General features: G+C 35.7%; 1 protein-coding gene across 1 annotated transcript in view; it reads right to left on the minus strand.

Annotated features, from left to right (window-relative positions):
- Positions 1-25,395, minus strand: part of TBC1D32 (TBC1 domain family, member 32) — a 75,365-nt gene that overhangs the window by 34,679 nt on the left and 15,291 nt on the right. The window contains exons 15-22 of the mRNA XM_009705173.1: positions 22,793-22,920; positions 21,446-21,647; positions 19,127-19,209; positions 17,325-17,463; positions 16,530-16,617; positions 14,866-14,984; positions 14,123-14,239; positions 10,562-10,650 (exon numbers count right to left, since the gene is read on the minus strand). Of these exons, the coding sequence (XP_009703475.1) occupies positions 10,562-10,650; positions 14,123-14,239; positions 14,866-14,984; positions 16,530-16,617; positions 17,325-17,463; positions 19,127-19,209; positions 21,446-21,647; positions 22,793-22,920 (965 nt within the window). The remainder of the gene's footprint in view (positions 1-10,561; positions 10,651-14,122; positions 14,240-14,865; positions 14,985-16,529; positions 16,618-17,324; positions 17,464-19,126; positions 19,210-21,445; positions 21,648-22,792; positions 22,921-25,395) is intronic.

Genomic DNA, 25,395 nt, shown 5'->3' on the forward strand with positions numbered 1-25,395 from the left:
AACTAATCTAGTCACCCTAACACAGCAACAGAATTATTTCATTCAGGCTTCCTCTTCACAGAAAATAATGCGACTAAACATTCTTGTTGCTATTTTTATTTTCTATCACAGTCATAAAACTTAACAAAAATTAAGTCTGATCACCATTATATTTTGCATTCACATAAGACTTGATATGAACTAGAGAATACACAATGTTTGAAATTTGTAGTCTGTCAGTCAATGCTTGTTTTGTTCCATGTGAGGTCCAATATGCTTCTACTGACAACAGCAAAAATTTGTAAGCCATTCTCTGGGTAATTTAACATCTGCAAATTCACACAATTGTGGCCAAGGATTACATAGTCAAGTTGATGTTTTGTCGTTTTCCTCCCCGCCCCGTTGCTTTTTTAATATAACTTGATCTGTTCAGCTCCAGTCCTCTTCGAGTTTTAATTATTTTACATTAACTATTTCCTGACATTGATTTGTTGTCAGTACTTTTCTAAACCACAGAAAGAGAAATGACAATGCAACTATAATTTTTTTTGTTATTATATAGAAGAAAAATCCACAAAAACAAGCACTGAAACCATTATGAAGACGGACCATTTCTTCTGCTAAGTGAGATCCCTTTATATGGCAAAGAACTTGTTTCCAGCAGTTAAAAGCCACTTGGGAGAACACTGATGGCTGAGAATGCTTATATAACATCTCCTCCAGTACACAAGGCAGAGCAAAAAAATAAAAAAACCACATAAGCAAATAAAATTAGGTAGAAGGGACATCAGTAGGATAAATGACAAAATATACAAGATCTAACATGACCAGCTTCTGCTGGGGCATTCAAATGAAATTTTCATCTACATGGAAAAATCCATTTAAAAATGCCATCACACTGAAGTACAGATATTTGGTTAAAGATAATATTCCATTGCTTTACATTCCAAAGTCATAAATGGATAGACTAAAGTTTGAAACTAAATAAATCACATTTTATACTATGTTTATTTGTGAGTGTGTTTGAATATGGCTGTGGAATTTTTCTTTTTTGTTTGTTCCAAATGCAATTAAGAACGTAAGAATTGGATCAGACCACCCAGCTCAATATCCTATCTGTAAGGAGTGCATGCTTAGGAAAAGGTATAAAACCTTGACAGATATAATACAATAAAATCAAAGCACATCTTTGAGATATATTTGAAAATTTTGTTTTTGAAAGCAGAAGATAGAACTCCCAACCTAAATGTTGCAGAAAACTGGAAGATACACTTTGATGCAAGGTCTTGTATCTGTGAAGGAATAACCCCACGCAACAGTTCAGGCTGGGGACTGACCAGTTAGAAAGCAGCTTTGCAGACAAGGGTCTGGGGGTCCTGGTGGACAACAGGTTGAACATGAAACAACAACAAGCCCTTGAAGGCCAACAGCATCCTGGGCTGTGTAAGCAAGAGCACTGCCAGAAGCTCATGTGAGGGAGGTGGCCCTTCCCCTTCATCAGTACTGGTGAGGTCACACCTGGAATGCTGGGTCCAGTTCTGGGCTCCCCAGTAAAAGCATGACATGGATGCACTGGAGCAGGTCCAGCAAAAGGCCATGAAGATGATTAAGGGCTTGGGCCATCTGACAAGAGAGGCTGGGAGAGCTGGGACTGCTCAGCCTGGAGAAAAGGCAGCTCAGGAGAGATCCTGTCAATGTGTGTAAACACCTGACAAAAGGGTTTGAAGATGGAGCCAGTGATACTCGGTGAAAAGACAAGAGGCAATGGGTATGCATTGAAACATAGGAAATTCCGTTTTAACATACGGTGACAGTGGTGAAACAATGAACAAATTGCCCACAGATGTTGCAGGATCACCAGACTTGGAGATACTCTAAACCACACTGGACACAGCCCTGAGTAATGCTCTCTAGTCGAACCCACTTTGAGCACAGCAGTCAGACTACACAATCTTCAATCTCTCTTTCAATCCCAGTTCTACAAAAACTGCAAATAAGATACACCATATTCCCCGGAACAAACTGCAATACAGATAAAATAGAAGGTTATCCGAAGGCAATCTTTTATAGAACAGTAATTTTAAAGAAATTCAGAAAAACCAAAATACATATCATAGTTGTGAAAATATAGTAGTAACAAGTAATTTTGTTTCCGAATTCTGCATTTCCTGAACTATGTCATCCCCGTCTTTCTTGGAGGGTGCTCCCTGGATTCTCCCTTTCAACTATAGTTTCACAACTAATACTTCACTGTAGAAATCTCTAGTCTGAAAGAACATATGCTAACTACTACTTGTGTATCTATGCAAACTGACTCTCTCCTTGGTTTTGGTAGGTGGAATCATAAGGACTCCTTTAATTACAGCAGAACAGAAGGTCCTTCACAGGAAATAAAACACCTAAGTAAATAATTCCAGCTGCTAAAAAAAACTTGTTAATTTTTATGTTTCCTCTCTAAATTTTTTCACCTGAAAATAATGTAATTAAACTACCTATTAATTTCTTCAAGTTGCTAAAAACAGCCATTAGGATAGCTTATCATATTTCTCAATATTTTTCCTATGAGTTCCTTTTAAGAACACAAAATACTATGATGTTCCCTGTACTCCCATTTTCTTAGTTGTCTTTTTTTTTTTTTTCCCTCAACTTCAAATCACACATCTCTCAAACACTACCTTTATTATGGTAAACCCAATTCTAGTTTTCTGCAGTTCCCACTAAACTCCCATAGACTATGCTTCCTTACTTTCGTAACAGATGTTCTTTCCAAAGCCAATCTGATGCTCTGCTCCACACTTCAGGAATTCCTGCAAATGCTCAGCTGGCAGTGAAAGATGTAAGATACTGTCCTTGGATATAGTAGTTGTAATAGAGTCTGTGGTGGGTCGACACCAGCCAGCAACGATGTGCCCACCCAGCTGCTCACTCGCTCCCCACCTCCCACAAGCAGACCGATGCCTAGCCAGTCTCCGAGCAATGACCACCTACAAGACCAACCCCCCAAATCCACAGGTTTTATTGCTGAGTGTGATGTTATATGGTACGGCACACTTCTCTGGTCAGTTCAGGTCAGCTGTCCCAGCTGCATTCATTCCCAACCTCTTGCACACCCCTAGACTCCTTGCTGAGGAGTGGGGAAAAAAAAGTAAGCCTGGTTGCTGAGCAGTGCTCGCACAGTGTCAGCCGAAACATGGGTGCGTTGTCAATACTGTTTTAGTCACAAATCCAAAACACAGCACCATGTGGGCTGCCGTGAAGAAAATGAACTCTGTTCCAGCCAGTACATAGTCCCAGCAAAAGAAGATAAAATTTCATGCTATAAGCGCAAGTCCAACCACCATAGGGAAAAAAGAAACTGGTACATCCAGAGTAAACTATATTGCAATCTCAGTAATGTATGTGTTCAGGCAGTGTGCAAGGGCTAACCAAACCTGAAATGCTTGCATCTGTCTGTAAGCTGTTCCAGTGATGTGACCCTGAAATGGAGGGCTAAACTGGTTTTTAGTAAGTTTTCTCTTGACTTGCAGTTACTGCCTTCCATGGATACAGGCAAGGGTGATTCAGGCCAGTGCAAAATATACAGCATGACATTTGTAGAGAGCTCAGCTGTTGGACAAGGTAAGGTCTTTCTCTCCCAGGAATCAATATTACAAACACAAGTGGAAAAAAATGAGGACTGGAACCTCCCTGCAGTAGTAGGACCTCCTTATTGCTAAATGAATATGTATACCAACAGAGAAACCCAAAGCAAAATTTTCATTAAATAATGCCAGTGTCATCATCATAGGAAGGACAGCCTCAAAACATTTAACATTAGAGTCTACATTACCAATTTGGTTTATTCTTTATCATGCTTTGCATAACAGCCTGAGCTCCAATGAGAACATTGATCCAAACAGCAAGCAGCAATTATTATCAAGTGTGCCAGACCAAAGGCAAATGGCTTCCAAAAAAAAAAAAAAAAAGCCAAAAGTTACCTAGTCAGTGTTAGAACACAAAGGGCACTTGGAAGCTTCAGCCATGCAGAGCTTTGCACACTGCCTTTGCAGACTGACCAAAGGGCATTAGTAATGAGCAGAGATAACATGCCTCCGCATATCATAGAATCATAGAATAATAGAATCATTATGGTTGGAAGAGACCTCCAAGATCATCAAGTCCAACTGTATACCTGATGCCACCATGCCCACTAAACCATGTCTTGAAGCACCACATCTAAATGTTTTTTTAACACCTCCAGGGATGGTGACTCCACCACCTCCCTGGGGAGCCCATTCCAATGCTTAATGACTCTAACAGTGAAGAAGTTCTTTCTAATGTTGAGCCTGAACCTCCCCTGGCACAACTTGAGACCGTTTCCTCTTGTCCTAAAGGAATATGCTCTTGTTGAAGAATCAAGGCTTTTAACTGTCCCACCGAAGGCAATGATTATAGTGGTTTTGAAAAATATGAGATCTTCTGGATACAGATTATTTATCAATACCCTGAGTTACACCTCCGACACCTGGTGCACTGGAAGCTACTACCTCAGGGCAGTCATGTTTCTCTCAGTAAGAAAACTCAGGGACTGATGTATTCCTTACGATGTTTTCTACATGAAAAGATTTTCAAAAGAGCACCTACAGCACTTTAGCTACCCAATGTACTTACAAATCACATGTAATGTGATTGTTAACGGTAAAAGAGTTTCCCTAGCTAAACAAAAATGCTTTTCATGAGCATCACTTGCCAGCCTAGAGGATTCAGAAGTGAAGCAGATTTTAAATTGCAGGAAGTGAAGCGTTTTAAATTCCCTCTGTGAAATAGAGGAAAAAACCATCAACAAATAAGCAACATAATCCTATCACAGAATCTGCTGTTCCTATTTTATTAATTATAAATTGTTTTAAATTAATAAACCTAACAAACTTCTATTAACATATAAACTAACAAAAAACCTGAATTAACTGTATAACAACATGATGTGGAAGCATGCCAACACAATTCTGTTGCAAATCCCCATCACTCTTAATGTAGACTCTTTCCTCTTTTACCTTTGGATTATTAAACAGGGGTCAAAGATTTACAGGACACGTGCACACGTCAGTGATCACTACTGCAGAAGTCTTTCCTTCACAGATATCCAGCATGCACACTTGGAAGGAAGCGGTTTGTTTCCAAAGAACTGTATATCACTTACTAAACAGAAAACACACTTAAAATAATAATAATTAATTAATAACCCATTTTCTAACTCATTCAATTCTCCTTATTTAATTGAAAAAGGGTTGGTGGAAATTAACTGGAGGACTACATGGTCTTTCATGCTTCCAACATAAGATGTTGCAGATTCAGAGGAAGAAAAATATTGTTAGGGTCAATTCCTCCCCTCTCTGACCATGCTCCTCCCTCTCTTGAAGAGGAGAACATGGCTTTCTTCCATTCACAGAGACATAAGGATGTTGAGTGCCACAGGATGTGGCATGAGAAGGGTTTCTTCAGTACATCCAGCCAAGGGCACCATAAATCTTGTTGCAAGAGTAAATGCACCAGCTAGTCATTCAAATGTTAGTGATCAAAAACGTTCACCAGTAATATTAGACAACAGTGTTTATAGGCTATGACAGTATGTTGAAGATAAAGATATATGAAAAGCAAGAGGTATAGCCTTGCCTCTGGCTCTGCAAGGAAGATGGAAAAGAAAACATGAAACCAGTAAAAAAATGCCATGTTTTCTGAAGGGGAAACTGAACATGTTTAAAACCAGTTTTGAATAAGAAGTCTTGCTTCAATTTATAATGAATAAGATTTTAAAGAATTATAAGCTTCTGCTAATCATAATGCTTTTTAATAAACAGAAAGAGAGGATAACTCTAAATAGCATGTTGACCTGAGAAAAAAGAATGATCAGGATTCATATCTTCCACCTTTAGAAAACAAGATAATTAACGCTCCTTCCATTATGTTGCAATCATTCAAATCACACATTTTCTTAATTAACAATGCACACAATGTAAGTACAATTAAGGGAACAAATTATTTCATATGCTGAAGCTACCTCATTATTAAAATGCAATTATATATAAGAGGATGCGTTTACAATGCAGATGAAAACACAATGGAAAAGCATGCAGGAGTGTTTATTATCTGTATTTCCTAAACCCACAAAGTCATTTCTTGCCTATCACATGCTTGTTCATCTCCCTGCTCCTGTAGGAATGAATTCATTCACCTGGATTTCACTGGAGTGAGCTAGATTAAATTTTGCCTAATATATACTGCTTTGAGGCAAATTTCAAGATGCTGATTGATTTTGATGTCATTATAGTACAAGCCATTTATATTCTCTTTCCTAAACCTTTCTCTTACTAGTTTTGTAGGCCAACAGAAATAGATACAATGCATTTTTATCATCTTCTGCACCTATTTAGCAAGCAAGAAAATGAGTAAGAAAAAACATATTCATCATGACACTTTATATGACAAAAAAATGTCACTTAATGTCAAAATATTTATTATACAACTCTGAAAATAACAAGCCAATATTCTTTTTCTATCTGTAGCAGGCTCTGTACCTCTACAATCCTAGGGCTGATACTGTTGCACACGTGACTTAGACTAATATTTACAATATGCTATAATTCCACAGAATCATAAATGCATTTAGATGAGTCACACAGAGCATTGTAATAAATACTCTTTTTTCAGCCTTATCTTACACAGGCCTAAAATAAGTCTGTTTTCCACTGCAGTTCAAATTACAATTCTACAAAATACATTATCTTCAGATATCTCTAACGCTAAGCAAGCACATTGTGTCTTCAAAATTAAACAGTCCCAATTTGCATATCTGAAGGAAAAGGATAGACTCAGAGTTTTCCAGGTATTTTCCTGCAGAAAGCAAAGTCTTGAACACAGTGCTGTCCTTGTTTGATGCCCACTAGCGTAAGGCATTTCAGTGAACAAGTGTGGGAATAACAAAGGTTCTTCTGATTCAGAATGCACATACAAAAGATCTTTTGACCTCACAATGTTTAGGAGTTTTATTGACTTATGGCCAAAACAAGCCACTAGGGGGAAAAACAAGGAAAAAATTCTATACTGGCATATGTATACATGGACAGACAAAGAAAGAAAGGTGGGCTTTTTTTTCCCCCTCTTTAAAGTATTCATATGTCTATTACTGTGATATCATCATATATTTAAAAAAAAAAAGGGAAAAAAATTTTCCAGGACCAGTAGGTGTTACAAAAGTACGCTGTTAAAGGAGGGGAATTTTTGCAAAGCTGCCTGTAGACCAACTCTGATCCCCTCCCACTGCCCACAGCCTATTCCCAGTAACGCTGTTTCTCCTTTTTTTTTTTTGATGCAAGCCAACACTGATGGAGCATCCTTGAATTTAATTTGGCATATTGATACTTTTTAGGGATCGGAGGTTGGTTATCGAAGGTAAAAATTTGGTACCTTGCCACACTTTAATCCAGCTAACAACAGTGTCACTAACATTCACAGAATACTCTGTTTCTGAATAGAGAGAACAGCAATATGTAAATGCCTGAATAACGCTTTAGGCACAGGCTTTGAAAATATATATATATATATAATGCATATATTTTCTTGGCAGGCTGTAAAAACTCACAACTCATGGATGTATTCACTGTACTGAAATCCTAGATAAGTTGCCTTGATACCACATAGTTCAGCAGTCCGAAAGAAAAAGTATGTTACCGCTGCGTACTTAATTCCTTTGTTAATATAAGTTACAGAGATTCAAAGAGCTTGGCCTTGAACAGGAGGTGGTTAAGATCTCTGGTGCGACACCTTTATGAAAACTGATCTTTCTCACATCCAATAACATATAAGAACAGTGGGTACACTTGTAGTTCTAAATTGCAGAAGTTGCTTAACATTCAAGTAAACAAATTTGTAACTCTTTTGAACAATAAAAGTGGGTTACAGGACCTCAGGGTATAACCTATAAGTTAAACAGATCTGTTCAGCATTCAGCTCTGGGTGAGCCACGTGTACAAACAACAAAGTATATGGTTATGTAGATCTATGAACAATTAAAAGAATGTGGGTTTGGCCATATTATTGGTATTAAGTCCAGCAGAAAGAAATGTTTTTAGACAAATGTTTCACCAACATAACATTCGGTCACAAAACGGTCCAGTCTTTCAATGTTGCGGTTATAAACATTAAAATATTTTATTTCTACACAGCAGCAAAGAGAAATGTAGGTCTTTTGCTCTAACTTTCTAAATTTTCAGAACTATTAAGCATTTGATATGATTTGATCTAACTGCTGCTGAATTTGGTATTCTTGATGGAATTTGATCAAGGAGCAAACCAACTACACAAGGCAAGGTTCACTTAACAGAACACTGATGTCTGCACTCAGCAGTGCTCACAGAAAACCTCATGGATCTTGGTTTCAAAAGGTATTTAAAATGAACTGTATATCTCTCATATTCAGATAATATAGCCTAGGATTTCTTGCAAGTCTTAATACTGTAAACAATACAGTAAGCATGACAACTTCCAGAATCAACCAGAATTCTGGTATCATTTTAATAAGAAACTTTGAATAAATACGTAAGAATAAAAATTCTCTTTGTGCAGATATTTGAATAAGTCATAATAAAAGGCTTATATGTGGCAATTCTCTATTATTTGCAAAAAATATTTGTAAAGCAAGTCCCACATGCTCATGAAAAGCCATTTAATCAAGAAGAAAACACACTCTTACAGTATCTGTGGTATACACAGGCTCATATTAAAATCCCTAGAATCGTATCTTCCTTTCTTTTACAGGAAAGGCAAAGAAAAGCAGAGGGGAAGGGAACAGGGCTTTTGAACAATAAAAAAAAAAAAAAAAAAAAAGACTGAATCTGTTAAAAATGAAGTTAAAATATAGGTCCTAGGTATCACTGAGATTCCAAAAGTCCCTGCAGAACACAAAGTCTCTATTGAAAATCGTATTAAATGTTTTAAAAAACTTTCCTTCATCTGATTACTACTTAATTATTATGATATCCACCACTTTTATGAGTAGGCTTCCACACTGAAAACACTACTTAATCTTTTCTTGAAATCTGGCAGTTTGACTGGATTTTCACTTGTTTTTTGACTTCGTCAGTGTCCAGCAGGAAATGTCATTACCACAGTAAACTCTAAAGCTCATCTTATCTGTGTAACAATATAGCTTCTTTTACATGATTACAGATGAGCTTGTTACATTGCTCATATGTGTACTTCTGGGTAGTTCTGTTGCTTCACAGGGTATAGGCCTTGTTAAAAATATTGTAAGCGTTCAACACAACTTCTACACATGATCCATGTATTTGTGTCTCTGTCTTACAGCATGGGAGTCAACCGCTTATGCAGTCAGATTGAATAATTTGTTTTTGCCTATACCTTACAAAGGTTCCTAATATCATTGTAGGAGAAATCTGTTCTTTTACCTTGTGAAACAATCTAAAAGCAAACTATTATTTTAAACTGTAAACCATCTCACTTTCCCTTATCCCTAATTAAATCAATGGGAGTTCTGTCAAGCTTTTTATGGAGTCAGTATAATCCTAAATGAAGAATAATCTCTTTTTTCAAATTTCATCTTAGGACTTCTCATTCCTATCCAACTAGTGATTTCCTCCAAAGCAGCATTTATAACTTCTGATTTATATGACAAAATTTCGTAACTCCCAACTCCAAATTCTGCCACTGTTCATCTCCTCCATGCTCAGCCTTATCAGCAAATCAGACTGTATATCATGGTTATTCATACATAGTATGAAATAATTTTACTGTGATATCAAAGTACAAATACAGCTGCAGAAAGCTAACATTGCAGTACTTATCAATTGGGCTATATCTTGCCCAAGCAAGGTCATTAGTTTTCCATACCATGAAGTACAACCCAGCAGATCTCTTATTTCAATTGCACAAAATATGTTAATAACAAAAATGTGAATTCAAGGATTTATATATTCAACTTCGGAAAACAGAAAAAAATGCATAAACTAATTTCTATGTTAAAGTATTATAAAGCACTTAATATTACAAAACATGATCATGCCAATGTGAGCATATTTTAAGTGTTCCTTCAGGTTCTAGAAATATTTGGAATCAAATGGTACTCTCCTTCTCAAAATAAGTTCTGGTGAAATTGGTGATAATTAAACCAGTATTTTAAAAAATAATTTTAAGTACAGGGAGACTAGATAAACCAACTCTGATATAAATATGGTAAAAAATACTTTGTTTATGTTATTATTTTGGTATGATTTTTATTTTATGCACTACAACAGCTGTACCACATGTTCTTTACAATCAACTAGGCAAAATAACAACATGCAATTTCTACTACTGCCTACCATATTACAATATATCCATTTACATGTAACAAGATTAGATTCATCGCTATTCTCATTTTGTAGGGCATCTCTCATTTAATATTCTTATGTTAAAAAAGAGGTTGGGAATTTCACCTTCATGCATTATAAAAACCAAACAATGTTATCTTATCAGAAGCAACACATCCAAGCATGTTATATCCCATTTAGTTAATGTGACCAGAGAATAAAAAAAATAAGCATCTTACCTCAGACCAAAGATATGTGATTGTTCATAACTGAATAAGGAATTAATTTTAGCTTCTGAATTCAAAATTACAAGCCTGTCAATAATATCCTGTCAAAGGAAGACAAATGTAAAAAACTCATGTATGATTTTATATTTTATGCACATAATAGTTTCATAGGGATGTTTACTATAAAATGAAACCTATTATTAAAACACACACGGAAGTTATTTCTGTAATAAGAAGTGCTTTCCACCATAAAAGTCAATGGTGAAAAGAAACCATACAGAAGGTTGCAGGAGGCGGGAGAGGGAAAGAAACAAAAAACCAAAAAACCTCAGTTAAAAAAAAAAAATCACTAAACATATAAAAAGATCCTAGTATATCAAGTATCTTAGTTCTTATTTAGTATTAAACCACAAAAAAAATGTTAAACTGCTTTTTGTATATTTGAAGTGTGTATACATCTATTTTAATGAAAAGAAGCCAATCTTTTAGTATAATACCCTAAAACTGGCTAGTACTACATGCTTCAAAGCACGGCCATTTATTCTCAGTGTAGCAAGGCTTGGCTTGGATGTTGAGGCTGACATCTTTCATCCTACAGCATCTCATGCAAAAGACAATGAGCTATGGTTGCTTCCCATTTCTTCCACAAATCCAATCTAGTTATCTTCCCCTCTGGTTCACTGCATCTCCAAACTGCTTCTGAAGAAATAATTTCACTAAAAGACTAAGAAATGCAAAAAAACCATTCACTGATGCTATCGTCTCGGAGACAGATTGCTGTGCTATGGTCAGAAGAAACAAACTACGAAGTCCTTATGGGCTTTATTTAATCTGGATTAAATCCAAACTTTTATTTTCTCCATGTTTAAGAAGTATAGTATCAGAGACAGCAGAGGAAGTTATTACTCAACTGGTTAGATCAATGAGTCATTTCAATATGATATGAGAGAAAAGGCAGCATCCACACTTTCATGAAATCAACCAAAGCTCTGGTTTTCAACACAGAGAAAAGTAAACACCACAAGTAAAAACTCGCGGGGAGGGGAGGGGGTAGCTAGAACTTGTCAAAGTAAACTGTCTTCATAAAATGCATTCTTATTTAAAATATAGTGAAACCATATTTTCCCTATCAGGTTCTTTTCGGTGGTAGTGGAGACAGCTATGAAGAATACACTTTTTTCCACATAGTAAGTTCACAATAAAATTCACAATAAAACAATTCAACTTGGACCTCAAGGCTGTTCATAAAATCGGTAACGCAAGCAATTGATTTGTTTGGAGTTTAAGGTTTTTTAGATATTTGCATGTACAAAGAGTTAAATACCAAGGGATATTTCTCTGGCAACAACCACCTTCTCTCATCTATACATCAAAGTTTAGAGCCTGCAAAAGAGTAGAAAGAGCAGGCATAGAGAGGACTACTGAGAAAGCAGACCAAGCTCTGATTTGAGATATTAGGAAGGAAAATAATGAACAAGGTCCAATACAAGGTCCAATCAGAAAAATGTGCAAATAGATCTGCTCTGCTGAACTACAGAGCATAGTTTGAATATTAGAGGTAGGATATCACCTACTTTGAATACCTAAGATACATCATCTAAGTACAAGATTCTCCATAATCACTATGAAAAAAAAAAATAATAATTTCACCTGCTTTAACATGTCTTTCAAAGATACAGGTCTGAGGGCACCTTCCAAGTTAAATTCCCTTGCATATGTGTACTGTAGAACCTCTCAAAGGAAGAATGGAGGCAGGCAGAAGGACCCCAATTCATCTGCTCCATTTTCTAAAATATTTTTGTATGGCAAACACAGTAAAAAAAAATCTGGCATATATTAAGAAAAATTTTCCTAAGGCCACAAAATAAAAACCTCATTAGTCAACAGTTACAAGTAGTAAAAGTCCAACTGAGGAACTGTTCAGTCAACAATGCAACTAGTTGGTCAAGAATACAAAGAAGGAAAAAAAAAAAGTTGAAAACTTGTGTATTTAAGAAATAAAGGGCATACAAAGATGATTAAGTTTTGTGCATTACCAAATATAGCTCAGCATAAATATTACAAGTCAGATTCTGTGGCAATGCGACATGATTCAAAAATACAGAAAAAAACGAAGCACACAAGGCAATTAGGTCTTCTAACCAAATCCTATAGTGGTACCGAAATTGCTTTTACATTGCTTTTTATCCATGGTTACATCTGGTCAAATCTTTTATCTTTAGCTTTCTGCAATCACTGCCCAAAAATGTTATGACAAATCTATATGTCTGCTTAACCCCAGAAGTTTTCCAAGTACTTAGATTTAGCCATTATATGTTAAATTAACATTAGCTAAACTATTTCCCTTCTGTTAACTACATAATCTTGGATGTCTAGCTTAGGCTTACAAAACCCAGCGTTGCACAGTAGTTAAGTAACAAACCCCATCCAAAACATCCACAACTATTCAGGGAACTTTGAACAATTGTATCAGTATTGCTATTTCTGGAAACCTAGAGAATTCCATCAAAACGTTGAAGTGCCTCAAAAGCCAAAACAACACAGGCTTTCAAAAGTCACAAAAATCATTACCTAAGATCTAACCGAATCTGAAACCTCTCAAAAATGTATCACCTTCAACATACATCTACCTCCCCTGCTTCCAGTGCCTCAGAAAACTTAACAACTGAATAGAACTATCCATCAGTAGACATACCAAGTGGATTGAAAAAATGAAATTTATCATCCTATTTCCTCCTGAAATCATGAAAACAGTATTACAAAAAACAACTATAAAAATCCCTTCTAAACATAACATACACTATTATGATATACTCTGCCTAAACAACTTGAACTATCACCAATCCAGAGTTTGTGCTAAACAAACACTTTAACACAACAGCAATTCAAAATGCTAGCTCATTAGGAAAAAAACTGATTTTAACTGCCACTCAAGGTCACAGATTAAATTTGCCTGTGCTTTGTAGATGAGAAAAAACACTAATGGATTGCAGCTGGATGAACTAATATGAAACAATACTAAATACAGAAATGGTGATACTATTTTTCTTAGGACTGAAATATGTCTTAATCAGTAACTTTCCAATTAGTGAGTTTTTTTTCTGTGAGTGTATCATCTATGCTACTAAGAAAGCCTGAGATTTTTTGCGTTTTGTTTTTTGTTTTTTTTAAATTTTTATTTCAAATCATAGATAGTGTGATAGAGCAGTATTACATAAAATACAAGTATAAATATTTTCCAGCATTTTCCAGTATGTAACTGCACACATTTACAGAGGTGTTTATGTATGTCACTTTTTTCCCATGGAAAAACACAATTCTAACACAAGCCAGGAAAGTTGATCTTTAAATCAGGCATCAAATTTTACATTATTGTTAGGATTTCAAAATGAAAATTTAGGTTAACGTGAAGTGATATGTGCATATACTGCCCTCATGCTGTATATAATACTAAATACAGAAAATTTCAAAATCTTTCAGTAAGAAGAACATTCTATTATAGTAACATTTTCTCAGGAAAAATTTATTCACAGAAGTATTTATTTTTCTTTCAAAATAAAAAAATATACTTACAATAACATCTGTAGGTACTTCACGGAGTGAATACATTGGTTTATTTGGTATATCTTGTTTACTCAGTAGCTCAAAAACTGCAGGGTAAGTGAGCAAGTTTATCAGAGACAGAAAAGACTAGAGAGAAAAAAGGGGGGGAGGGACAAAAGGGAATATTAATCAGTTAAGTAGAACCAAGTAAATATTAACAATTATTTGCCATTTACTTTAACTTTTTTCTTATCCTTCTTTGTTGGCTGAACTTGACACAAATAGAGCTGCCCAAAATAAGACTGCAAACCCTGGCAGGTATGTATATAATCTAAAAGGGCAGTAGTATCTGTGAAATATGTATTATCTATCAAATTTTACAAGCAATTTTGAAAATTTTAATATTTTCATTATCACATAATTCTAAAATCCAGAGACACAGTATACTCTAAAACACATCACTCTCCCTGATCTTACTGCAGTAATCAGAGAGATGAGCTGATGGTCAGTATTTTAAGACTTCCACTTTTGTCATGATTGTTATTTATTATTTTATATTGACTTTAATGGATCCTTGGCATTGTGACCTGCCACGCAACACAAGAATCCTTTCAATCAGTCATAATTTGACTGGTGTATTATACTAATCTTGACCCACATGCCAAGAAGCAGGTATAGTTGCAATATAAATTTATAGAAAGGTACGTATCATCCTATCTGAAATACAGCACTGTTTTTCCCACGCCAATACAGAAGAATAAGTAATCTCTCACCTTCCGACAGCTTTGGTCAATAGGGTCAACTGGAGTAGATTTGGGATAAGTTATCCTCAAATCATCTTTTCCACACTCCAAAAGAGCCCATAATTCAGTTACAAGTGCCTTTATAAAGCCTAAAACAAAATTTTGTTCTAATCATGAGAATAGCAAAACAATTTTCATATTGAAAACATTTTACACCACAATTCTAACTCAGATTCTTACAACTTTCTACATTGTGGACTAAAATTTCACAAAACAGACTGCCTGAGGGTTACTCTCCCTGCTATTCTCATTCCTTTAGTCAAACTACCTTTCTACAGCAGTCTGCTTATATTCAATCTAAAATCTACAGCAACAGTTTGCAAAGACTATGATACTAGAGTAGGTTGATATTTATATATCTTCCATGTAAATAAGCCGTTAAACTTCTTTAATAAGTTAACTGCTACAGATCAAGGCTTAGCTAGCATTGGCTCTGTGGTTTTAAAAATATAGATCTTCTATAACTCATTAATAAATAAAAACATACCACAATGAAAAGTTAAGGACTGAAAAAAAATCTTTTTAAAAGAAGTACTACTAGCTGAATTTAAAATGTTAAATACTAAAATAGAAGAGAAGGACAGACATCCAATTCTGAAATCTCCAAACGTAAGTTATAGGCTTAACACAAACTTTATGTACATTACAAAAATTCCTCTCAAGGTTGAAAATCAGTGCTGATTATTTTTGGTCTACCATTTGTCTTTGATGACAAGGGCCATAAGAAGCAACTTGACTGAGAACCTTAAACAGGACAGATAGGTTACTCTTAAAGTAGATCTGCTCTCTGCTTTCAGAAAGATCCCAGAGGCATAAATAATAAGCAACTAACAATCGGTTCCCTTGACCGGCAGAATTTGCTTGCCTTTCTGACAGTCTTTCAGTCAAGTCATTTTAATTACACACCAGCCGCTTCTAGATACTGAGAGAGAGCATTTGCAACTTTTGTACCTCATGGACTTCCTTAGCAACTTAAGACAGTAGTTTCGCTTTATTGACAAGATTCTAGTTTTAACATAACGACCACCTAGACCACTGGGTCATATGGCAACAGTTGCGTTATCTGAGAATGAATCTGAAGGGATTTTGCTGTATGGGTTGACAAATGAGAAGAACTGGCAATTCAGACAATCTCAATTCCATCTCACTATTGTATAACAGTGCCAATGACATTCAGGCCTTCGCAGTTTCTCACTCTTTGAACACTCAGTAATCATGGAAAAGTACATAAAAATTAAAGAAATCAACAGTTATTAATTCTGATCTGCAGATCAATAAGGTGCACTTGCAAATTGTTAGCAACTTATTTTTTAACAGATAGAAATGTTTTCATGCACATACAGGAAATTTCTGGAAATACAAACCAATGAAGTAAAGATTTTGTGTAACTTAAGGAAAAAAAAAACAAACCACCACACCAAACCAAAACCTGCATCAAGATAAGTGAATGATTTAAAAGTTGGAAAGAATAAATTTCCATCAAGAAGAAATCAATAGGCATCTAAGCAGTTTTTGCTAATCCTGTGTAATTATTCCACTCAGTTGATATTTTTTAACATCTTTCTCATCATCTTTTTCTCATATGTGAGATTACAGTATGTAACTATTTACAATAACATAATAGTGCAATTTACCTGAGCTCTGTAGAGCTACTGCACCTGCTGGTGTTGTTGCCATTTGTGCGACAATCACTCTATTACCAAACTCTTCATATTCATTTGTCTGTTAGTAATAAATATAAAAGCACTGTGTTAGTTGTTCAGAAGGCATGAAACTCTCAAATGATCTCTTAAATACTGATCTTTCCTTCACTTGTTTACAGAATTTGATCCACTGTATGGTTAGACTTGAACAGTTAATGGGTATTACCCTCTACAGACTTACCAGGGTCATATTCCAAACCAAGTATCTTTATCAAGTATCTTATCAAAATTTAAATGCAAAATATTATGGTTGAGACATGCAATATCAGTAAAGAATAAAAATGTTAGTAGTATTATGTTCTTTGCACACATTCAGTAGGATGTATGTAACATTATGGTTTTTTCTCCTAAAATACATGTTGTCCAATTTTTGGTTACATTTCAAGTATTGTCTAGCATACCTAGATTTCAACACTACCTACTAATAAGGTGTAGAAAAATTTGCACTTAAAAGAAAAAAAGAAAAAATTTTCCTAGCTCTTCAAACTTTACAGTAAAGTCAGAAAAACTAAATATATGCCTGATATTCTGAAGATGACCAACATCCAAACAAACTTCAATCAGTGTGACACCAGTATCAAAAATGATAAGCTATATTAAATTAATTTTTGCAAAAGTTAAGTGACAGAATGGTTTCTGGATTTATTTTCTTTTTATTTTCTTTCTTCTTTATTTTATTAGAATCATTAAAAGAAAGAAAAACTGTACAGACTCTGTAATGCTTACCTGGAGTTTTTTTGATAAACTGCTGAACATAAAGTTCACACAGTCATTCATGGCACCTGTACCATGAAGCAGAAATAGTCCTTTGGGTGTGGCAGAAAAATTTAGCAAGGCATCTAACAAAGTCTCTTCCCACAACAAACTGCAAGAGTAGCAAAATAATAATTAAAAAAAAGTATGTAAAAAAGCATGGGGGAAAAAAGAAAAACTACAATTTCTAACTTTGAAAAACAACACCATTTCATCCACTGGACTGTTTACTCTATATGTTTACATTAGTTTAAAAATAGTATTTGGGAAAGTTATAGTATGTATTAGACTGTATTTTGTACAACTATTCAAACTCATCCTGGCAAAACTAAGGTTAGGTAGGAACACAGAACAGAATGATGATTTAATGGGGAACCCAAAAGACCTATGCCATCCTTAAATGCACTTATGACTTACTATCTGACTCTAGACAAATCTTAAGGCATTAATGTGACAGTTACAAATTGACAAAGCAGTCTCAGAATCTCTCACCAATGTAAAAGCACTATGAGGATCTAATCAAAACTCATGTTTGAGGAGATAAAGGCTCCTACTAGAAATTAGTACAGAATTATGAAAATAAGGTGCTATATATACACAATAGCTTCACATACTAACAGCAGTAAATGAAAAATATTTTCTACAGACATGGCAGGAAGAACAGCAATTACAAGAACACCCTCTGCCCTGCAAAATATTCTATGCCCTTAAAAGAAAAGTGAAGCAATTACATCACCTTTGACTAGGCACCAGCCCTGCAGGTATCACTAGACTCTTGCGATTCTCCTTCTCTAAAATCGTATGCTCATCTCTAGTTCTCATTTCTCACTTTTGACTTCTGTCACCAGCAAGCAGCTTTTCTCATAGCAGTCAACCATTACCCCAAACTTTAATCACTTCTCCTGCAGAATCCCTGCCACGTCATCTACAGAAGCAAAAATTTCACCCAGAAATGTATCAGCATGTCTTGTTCCATAGTTAAATCAAAAATCTAGATACTAGGAGGAAACTGTAGCTTTTGTCAATAGTAGTGATTAGTTACAGCCTCCTCAGAGCTCTGCCTCCCTAGATTTCTTTTTGCCACTAGATTTGAATTGCTATAACCAGTTCACATGCCACCACCACAGATTACAGTAATAAGCATCGAGGTATCTTTGTAAATTATACCTGAAATCTATGGTAAAGAATAAACCAGAATCTATTTAATTAACTAGGTTCTGCACTAACACCAACATCACCTTGAATTTTCAGGCTCACAAATATTGGTATATTTCTCATCTTAATGCATACAAACTTTTATACAGGGACATTAAGTTTTATAATAAAAGGAAGGATGCCTTTCACTTAATATGTATCAAGCTTTCAGCCAGAATACTGCCAATCTTGCAACATAGTATTTTGAAGGTGTAGGTACCATTCAGCAGAAGAGTATTTTAAATTACCACCACACCAAAGCCGTAAGATAAACTCTGACAGCTATTTTGTTTCATGCTTTCTAATTCACATTTTCCTCAAATCAATTTCTGTAGTCAGAAAGAATCAACTGTAAGTCAATTTTACACAGATTAGACACAACTCTGTAAGCCAAGAAAGTCCTGAAAGGTCAAGAACAATTTTGTAACTCTACTGAGACCTATGCTAGGATGATTTTACTCCCTCTACCTACCACTTTGCTTTTGGCAAAAAGACACAGGGTTATAAGATGCCTCAGTTGTGGATAAAGTAGCAGTCTGTGTTCATACTTGTGCATGTGTATAAATTAAGCATCAACTTACATGTTTTTTGACTCTAGACTTATTGATGAAGTCGAGTCTGGGCCAGTTACAGGAGTGGGTACTCTTTCTGAAAGCAAACTTGTCTGTGAAATTTAAAAAAATAAACAAACACCTCCTTACTATTTATTTACCACTTTTAAATTCCAGATCTTGCTCATTCTCTTGTTATATAGTAAAAAAAGAAAGTAACAGCGATCAGGTTGTAGTCTAGCCTTTGGCACAGAACATACTATTCCACTACATTTTTTAGTACAGAAAAGCTTCTTTTTTTTATTTCTTCCTTGGGTATAAACCCTTTTAAAGCTAGTACGTCTTTAAATTTTTTATTAGAATACTTAAAATAAAAAATTCTCTCTTTTTACTTTTTAACTGGAGACTCCCAAAGCAAAAATTGGCATTAAAAAAAAAAATTAATCAGAAAGCGACTCTTTACTCCACTTCTGTCACAGGTGATGGAAATAACAGCCTCTGGAGTCAACAACTCAATACCAAATTTATTAAGTAATTCTGCCAATTTTCATTTTAGGTGTCTACAAATTATATAACTGTATTTATATTGGTATGGATATAATTAGAGTTACAGACATAGATAAATATATATACATATTTTTATATTTGATGGGAGTTTCCAATTTAAACGATACTTGAAAATAATTGGTGTGAAAAAACACTGCATATTTAAGATGAATGATTTCAGTTGTTCTATGTTTCTAGGGATAAAAAGTAAATTACACCATTCAAATGAAAGTAAGCAGTCATTAATTTACTCTTATAAATGTGATTTAATAGATCCACAAAAGATTCCTTTATTAACCTAGTCAGTTGTCCTGAATCTGTTAAGTTCCTCTCTTATTACCAATTGTTCAAATTCTATCCCAGAACTCCAGCAGAATCTGCCAAGAAAAAAATTGTTTAGCCATCACTCTTAAAACTCCAGGAGATGTGTAAAAGAGGAGGAAACAAATTACCAGTTTGTCCATTAAAAAATTGTCACTACTGTTTGGCTAGAGTCCAAAGTCCACCATTTTTGCTACACTATAAATGGTAAAATATTTTATAAACTGCAAATGTTTTAAAATTGAACAATGACAGAAAATAATTTTAAAACTATTCAAGAAGGTAGAGCTGAAAATTACTTTCCTGTACTAACTTGTCAATTCCTGAAGTCCAAAGCATCCAATCTCTCTCCTACTTCCTCACCTCCAAAAAAAAAATTTTTAGTCTTTTAGCAAATTTTTTCTTCCAGCTTCACCTGAGTCTTCTCTAAGAAAATATTTTACAATCACTGAAGAGAAAAAAAAAAAAAAGAGATGGTTCCATTTTTCAGTATAAAGTGAAACAACACAGCTAAATTTTGGTTATCCACAAAGAGTTCTAATATCTATAGTTTAAATATGCTTTCAGTTTAGCTGGAAGCCAAAGTTGAAACTTTGTATGCTACCCTTACCTAAATGCTGTCAAAGTTATTTTAATGGTTCAAACATTTGTTTGAATTTTACTTCACTGTGAACTTTTTGAAAACTGCTCTTGCAGCATCTGCTGTCATTGTTCCATCTTAACTAAATTTTCATAATAAATAAGAATTTTCACACTACATATGGCTATCAGAACAATGAAAATAGAAAAGTTTAGTGAATAAAGAGATCCACATACCTTGTTCAGTAGATTTAGAACAGAATAAACAGAAAGTAGAATACTCAGAACTGTTGGATGCAAGCTCTTTCATGCAGAAAAAGCATTAGACTAGCAATCAAACTGAAGTTGAAGTACAGAGTCTACACTTCATAAGATATCCAAGTACATAGGTAAGACAAGAACTCCTGTCTGGTACTTCTCATTATGGTCTCTAGAGAGTATTTCAATGGCATCTATTTAAGTTAAATATTTGGAATCTCCTTTTTTTCTCCACAGCTCCCACCAAAACAAATTAGCTTAACCTAAAAATTACCAAGACCACATCTCAGGAGTTTTTCCTTTCAAAATATCCCAAACCAAGAGTGAAGACAAGATCTGTGGTGGACACTGGTTGTCATAACATTAAGTGACCTCTAGCATCAAGGACAATGAATGATAGGTCTATCGACACATCTTGAGAGTTCCTGGTTGAATCTTAAGGCATGAAAGTCTCAAACTAAGCTTCTGCTAGGTTCTCATACATAAGGAAAGTTTGAAAAGGAAAACTTCATTTTTAGAACAATTCCAAGCATTACCTCACTACTTAAATACAAGCAACCTGAAGTAAAGAACAACTATTACATAAGCTGAACCTCTTACAGTAAGATTTTTTCCCCAATCTTCCCAAACCAAAACAAGATTTACCTTTTTCCAGGCCTCTCCAAAAGATTCATGCAAGCCATAAGGAACTAGCATCTGCAGGCCTTCACATGTTCTGTACATCTGACGGCATACAAAAATGAAAGCTCCTTTAACAACTGGCAAAAGCTCAGCTCCAGATAAAAGAGAAATGTCGTCATGAAGAAGTTTCTTTGTAAACTGAACAATTACATGAACAGCTGTAGGCCTAGAAATAAAATAACACTTTTAAAATGTTGTTTTGTAGTCATCAATAAGCCTTGAAACAAATCCTCTGACTAAAGTTATTTAAATTTTTCTAGGGGAATAGAAACTATGCAAAGAAACTATGACCCACTATGGAGAGGCCACCTATATTATAACTTTTAATACCAGTCAGAAGAAAAGAAGTCTACAGCGAATGATCTTACTTTGGCTAGAGGTCTATATAAAGCAAAAATACATCCATTGTCTTCCATCCAGCCCACATGGCCATGAATCTACACAGATTGTGTGTTTTATAGGAGTCCACTTGGGAAGAGTAACAAGACAATCAGTTTAGCTTCTGCTTAATCAGTGTTAAGGATATGACGACAGGGCAAAATTTGTCCTCATTCTTCCGTTTTCCAATCTGAGATCTCCTTCTGAAGTCTTCTAGGTTTGCAATGTAAAGGACAACTCTTTCTCCAAAACACTATCTTTTACTTCCAACCCCACTTAAAAACATATACAACTTCTGAGATTCCTCCACTTAGAAGACATGCATTCCAAATGTTTTCATGACCTGCAGCTTAGATATTTTAAAAGGCTAGTCTCAATTTTACTGCCCTGTTTCAAGTTTTAGGATCAGCTAACAATATACTACCCATAGGATCACTCAGATCCTAAGTTAGGTACACTGTTACGAATGTCAGCTTCTGACACAAGATCTGTCTCTACTAGATGTACTGAAAAGTGAATGCTATATTAAATCTATTCTTCCAATAAAGTATGTTGATTTTTAATATTTATTCTAAAAACAAATGAAAAACAGAGAAGAGAGGCCTTTGGCCTGAACAGCAGCACTATGAATATAACAGAACTACATTCAGAGAAAGGAAAGCTCTCACATGGATAAGAAAAACAAGTAAACCATGGAAATCTCCCTTAATAAAAGTATTTCTTTAAATTGTCATTTCATCTGGTTATACGCATAAATGTCTCCCTAATACATTCTCTAAAACATTTACTACTTTACTTGCTAATCAGATATTTTACTCCAAACATAAACAAAACATATCATGTTATAGATAAATGAAACAAGAGAAAATGAGTCTCAAGACTAATGTAATTCATTAAAGTACTCACTAATGCCATTCATTAATGCAGTCTTACCTATCTTCTTCGGCATTTTTTTCATTTTCTCCATAAAGAAGAAGAGAAAGACCATCTTCTACAGCAGCAATCCTTGCCAAAATATCAGCTACATCAATTAGAGTGGTTTCAAGACAATTTATATACATCTATTTGGAAGGAAAAAAAAAAAAAGTAGTTTTAAATTCAATGCTTTTGTGAAAGTTGTTTATTCAAGTCCGGCTTACGTATGCAGAACATGAAGGTCACCTTTCTGATGACTGTGTAATGGCTTAAACAAAATAAGTAAACAGTCTATGTTCAAGCACCATGACACAGAAATCTTCATCACAAATAACAATAATTGTCCTTCTAATGATTATGGCAGAACTCCAATGACTGCACAGATATAAAGAACAGACATTTCTAAACTCCTCTCCCTCTTTTCCGACCATGAATGTGGAAAGGCTTCTGATAAGCCATTTAGGGCTATAAGAACAGTATCCGAAGCAGGTTTCTCACCTTGATAACTCCCTTGTTGCTGCATATGCATTGGCAACTCTTTGGCTAGAAATGGAACTTCAGTTCCCAAGATCTTCTGCATCCACCTCACTCCTAGGCTGCAGTAGGCCCAAAGACCCATTTGCTTTGGAATCATGAGGAAAGTCTTCCCCACTGGAGCAAAGCAAAAGGCCTCTACTAATTTCTTATTCACTTCAGAGCACGGTATAGCCACAACTAGGCTGTAATCAAGCAAACTTGAACTCTTAGCACTGGGATTCAGACTGTTTGGTGTGGTACCATGACTAATGAATGTACTACGCAAATTAATGTTAAATTGGCCATTGCTTAGTAATAAGTGAAGTCAGTATTCCAATAGCAGACAAGCAGAACATTGGTGCTCCATGAAGAACCTGTCAAGGAACAGCAAGGGCAGGATGCTCTGCAAGGGACAAGAAGCCAGGAGCTGAGCATGATAACAAGGCAGGCAGAGGCAATGGCTCACCATTGCATGGGCAGGCAGTCCCACCATACCCAAGTAAGGTGAGCAGATGAGGTCCAGTGATAGTAAGCAGGTTCACTGAACTGTCCAGATCCCCTCCACAGTGGTGAGGGAGGTTCAAGGTTAAGCCAAGAAGCCAAGTCAATGAGTCAGGGTCAGCTCCAGACACAGCTCAATGACCAGCATGCAACTGGATTTACAGTGACAATGCAGGTCTGAGGTGAAGCAAACCAAGAAATCATGTCTGTGGGTCAACATTCAGATCAGGGGGCAGTAGGCTTCAATGCTGCTACAACGTAGTACAGGTAGGGAATGAGGACAAGAAACTCATCTTAAAAAACACTCCTGACTGGAAGGTGGAGTGAGCCCACACTGAGGCTTACTAGCAGAGTCATCACTGGGGGGATCTCTGTTGAGGCTTCCTAGCAGAGCTTTCTCAAACAGCTCTCTTCAAGGCCGGACACCCATGCCATTACCTGTGCTGGTCCTGAGCCCATGCTGCGAAGCCCCAGGGGAGGGGAAGTAGGGAGGAGATGTACCAGGGCCCTAACAGCAGCTGTAATTCTGCAGGACTTCTGTAGTGTCCTAAAAGTGCTCACCAAAACTCTGTTCCTGTCCATATGCCTCAATAATACAGTCATGAGATAGCCAGAGCATACCTTCTCACCCAGGGACTGAGAAACACTCCAAATTCCTAGGATTTATGAATAAACACACTTACAAAGAAGTGAGAAGTCACCTTTGGTAGCTTCCCCCTAACCACACCCAGGACAACAGAGTGGAGTCAACAGTGAAATGAATTCTAGGTGACGATGAGCTTGGGCAGTTGCTGTTCTCAATAACACTTGTTAAATATCTAGTTATGTCAGAATGGGGAATAAAGCACCACTCCTCTGAAGCTGAAGTCCACTGCTTAAATCTTTTCCACTCTTCCGTTATCCATCAAGGACAGCTGGACTCACAAGACAAATTATTTTTAAAATGCCATGCAATCCAGCTCCTGCTTCTGCTCTTATAGGTAGCTCTACATTTTATATAGTGTACAGAGGAAAAATAAATAGTCTTCCTACTTTAATATTTAGGGAATTTACTATTAATGCCAGTGGTCAAAGTAACCTAAGAGAAAAATACAATTGCAACTTTTTTTTTTTTTTAGTTAAAATTTTCAGTGATAGAGGGTTAAAAATCTCCTTGACCTTTATTTTTAGGCTACTGGGTATCATTGTTCAGAATTCTAACAAAGGAACATACTGCGCTGTCACTGTTTCTTCAAGAGTGCTATTATTTTGCTTTCTCTGTGCAACACCAAAAAACCAAAACCAAACCATGATATTTTGTTCATTTAAAATGAGAATGCAACATTCTGTACCAGCTATGGTTCAAAAAAAATCAGAGGCTACAGAGCCCAAAAGGTCAAGACCGCTGCCCACAAACTGATCCTTCTGACAACTCCTGCTCATCACCATGGAGTTTCTTCTCCCCTCTCTACTACAGATACACAATACTACTCTGCTTAAAAAGCAAGTAAGGCTTGCACTTATCTGAGCGAATTCAGAGCTCAAAGACAAAATAACAGCATGCATTTGCTCATTAGGCCGACCGTACAACCAAGGAGCCCCATATGCACCTCCCAACCCCAGCT

The sequence above is a fragment of the Cariama cristata genome, unplaced genomic scaffold (genome assembly GCF_000690535.1).
Source record: "Cariama cristata isolate BGI_N322 unplaced genomic scaffold, ASM69053v1 scaffold10608, whole genome shotgun sequence".
Taxonomy (NCBI): domain Eukaryota; kingdom Metazoa; phylum Chordata; class Aves; order Cariamiformes; family Cariamidae; genus Cariama; species Cariama cristata.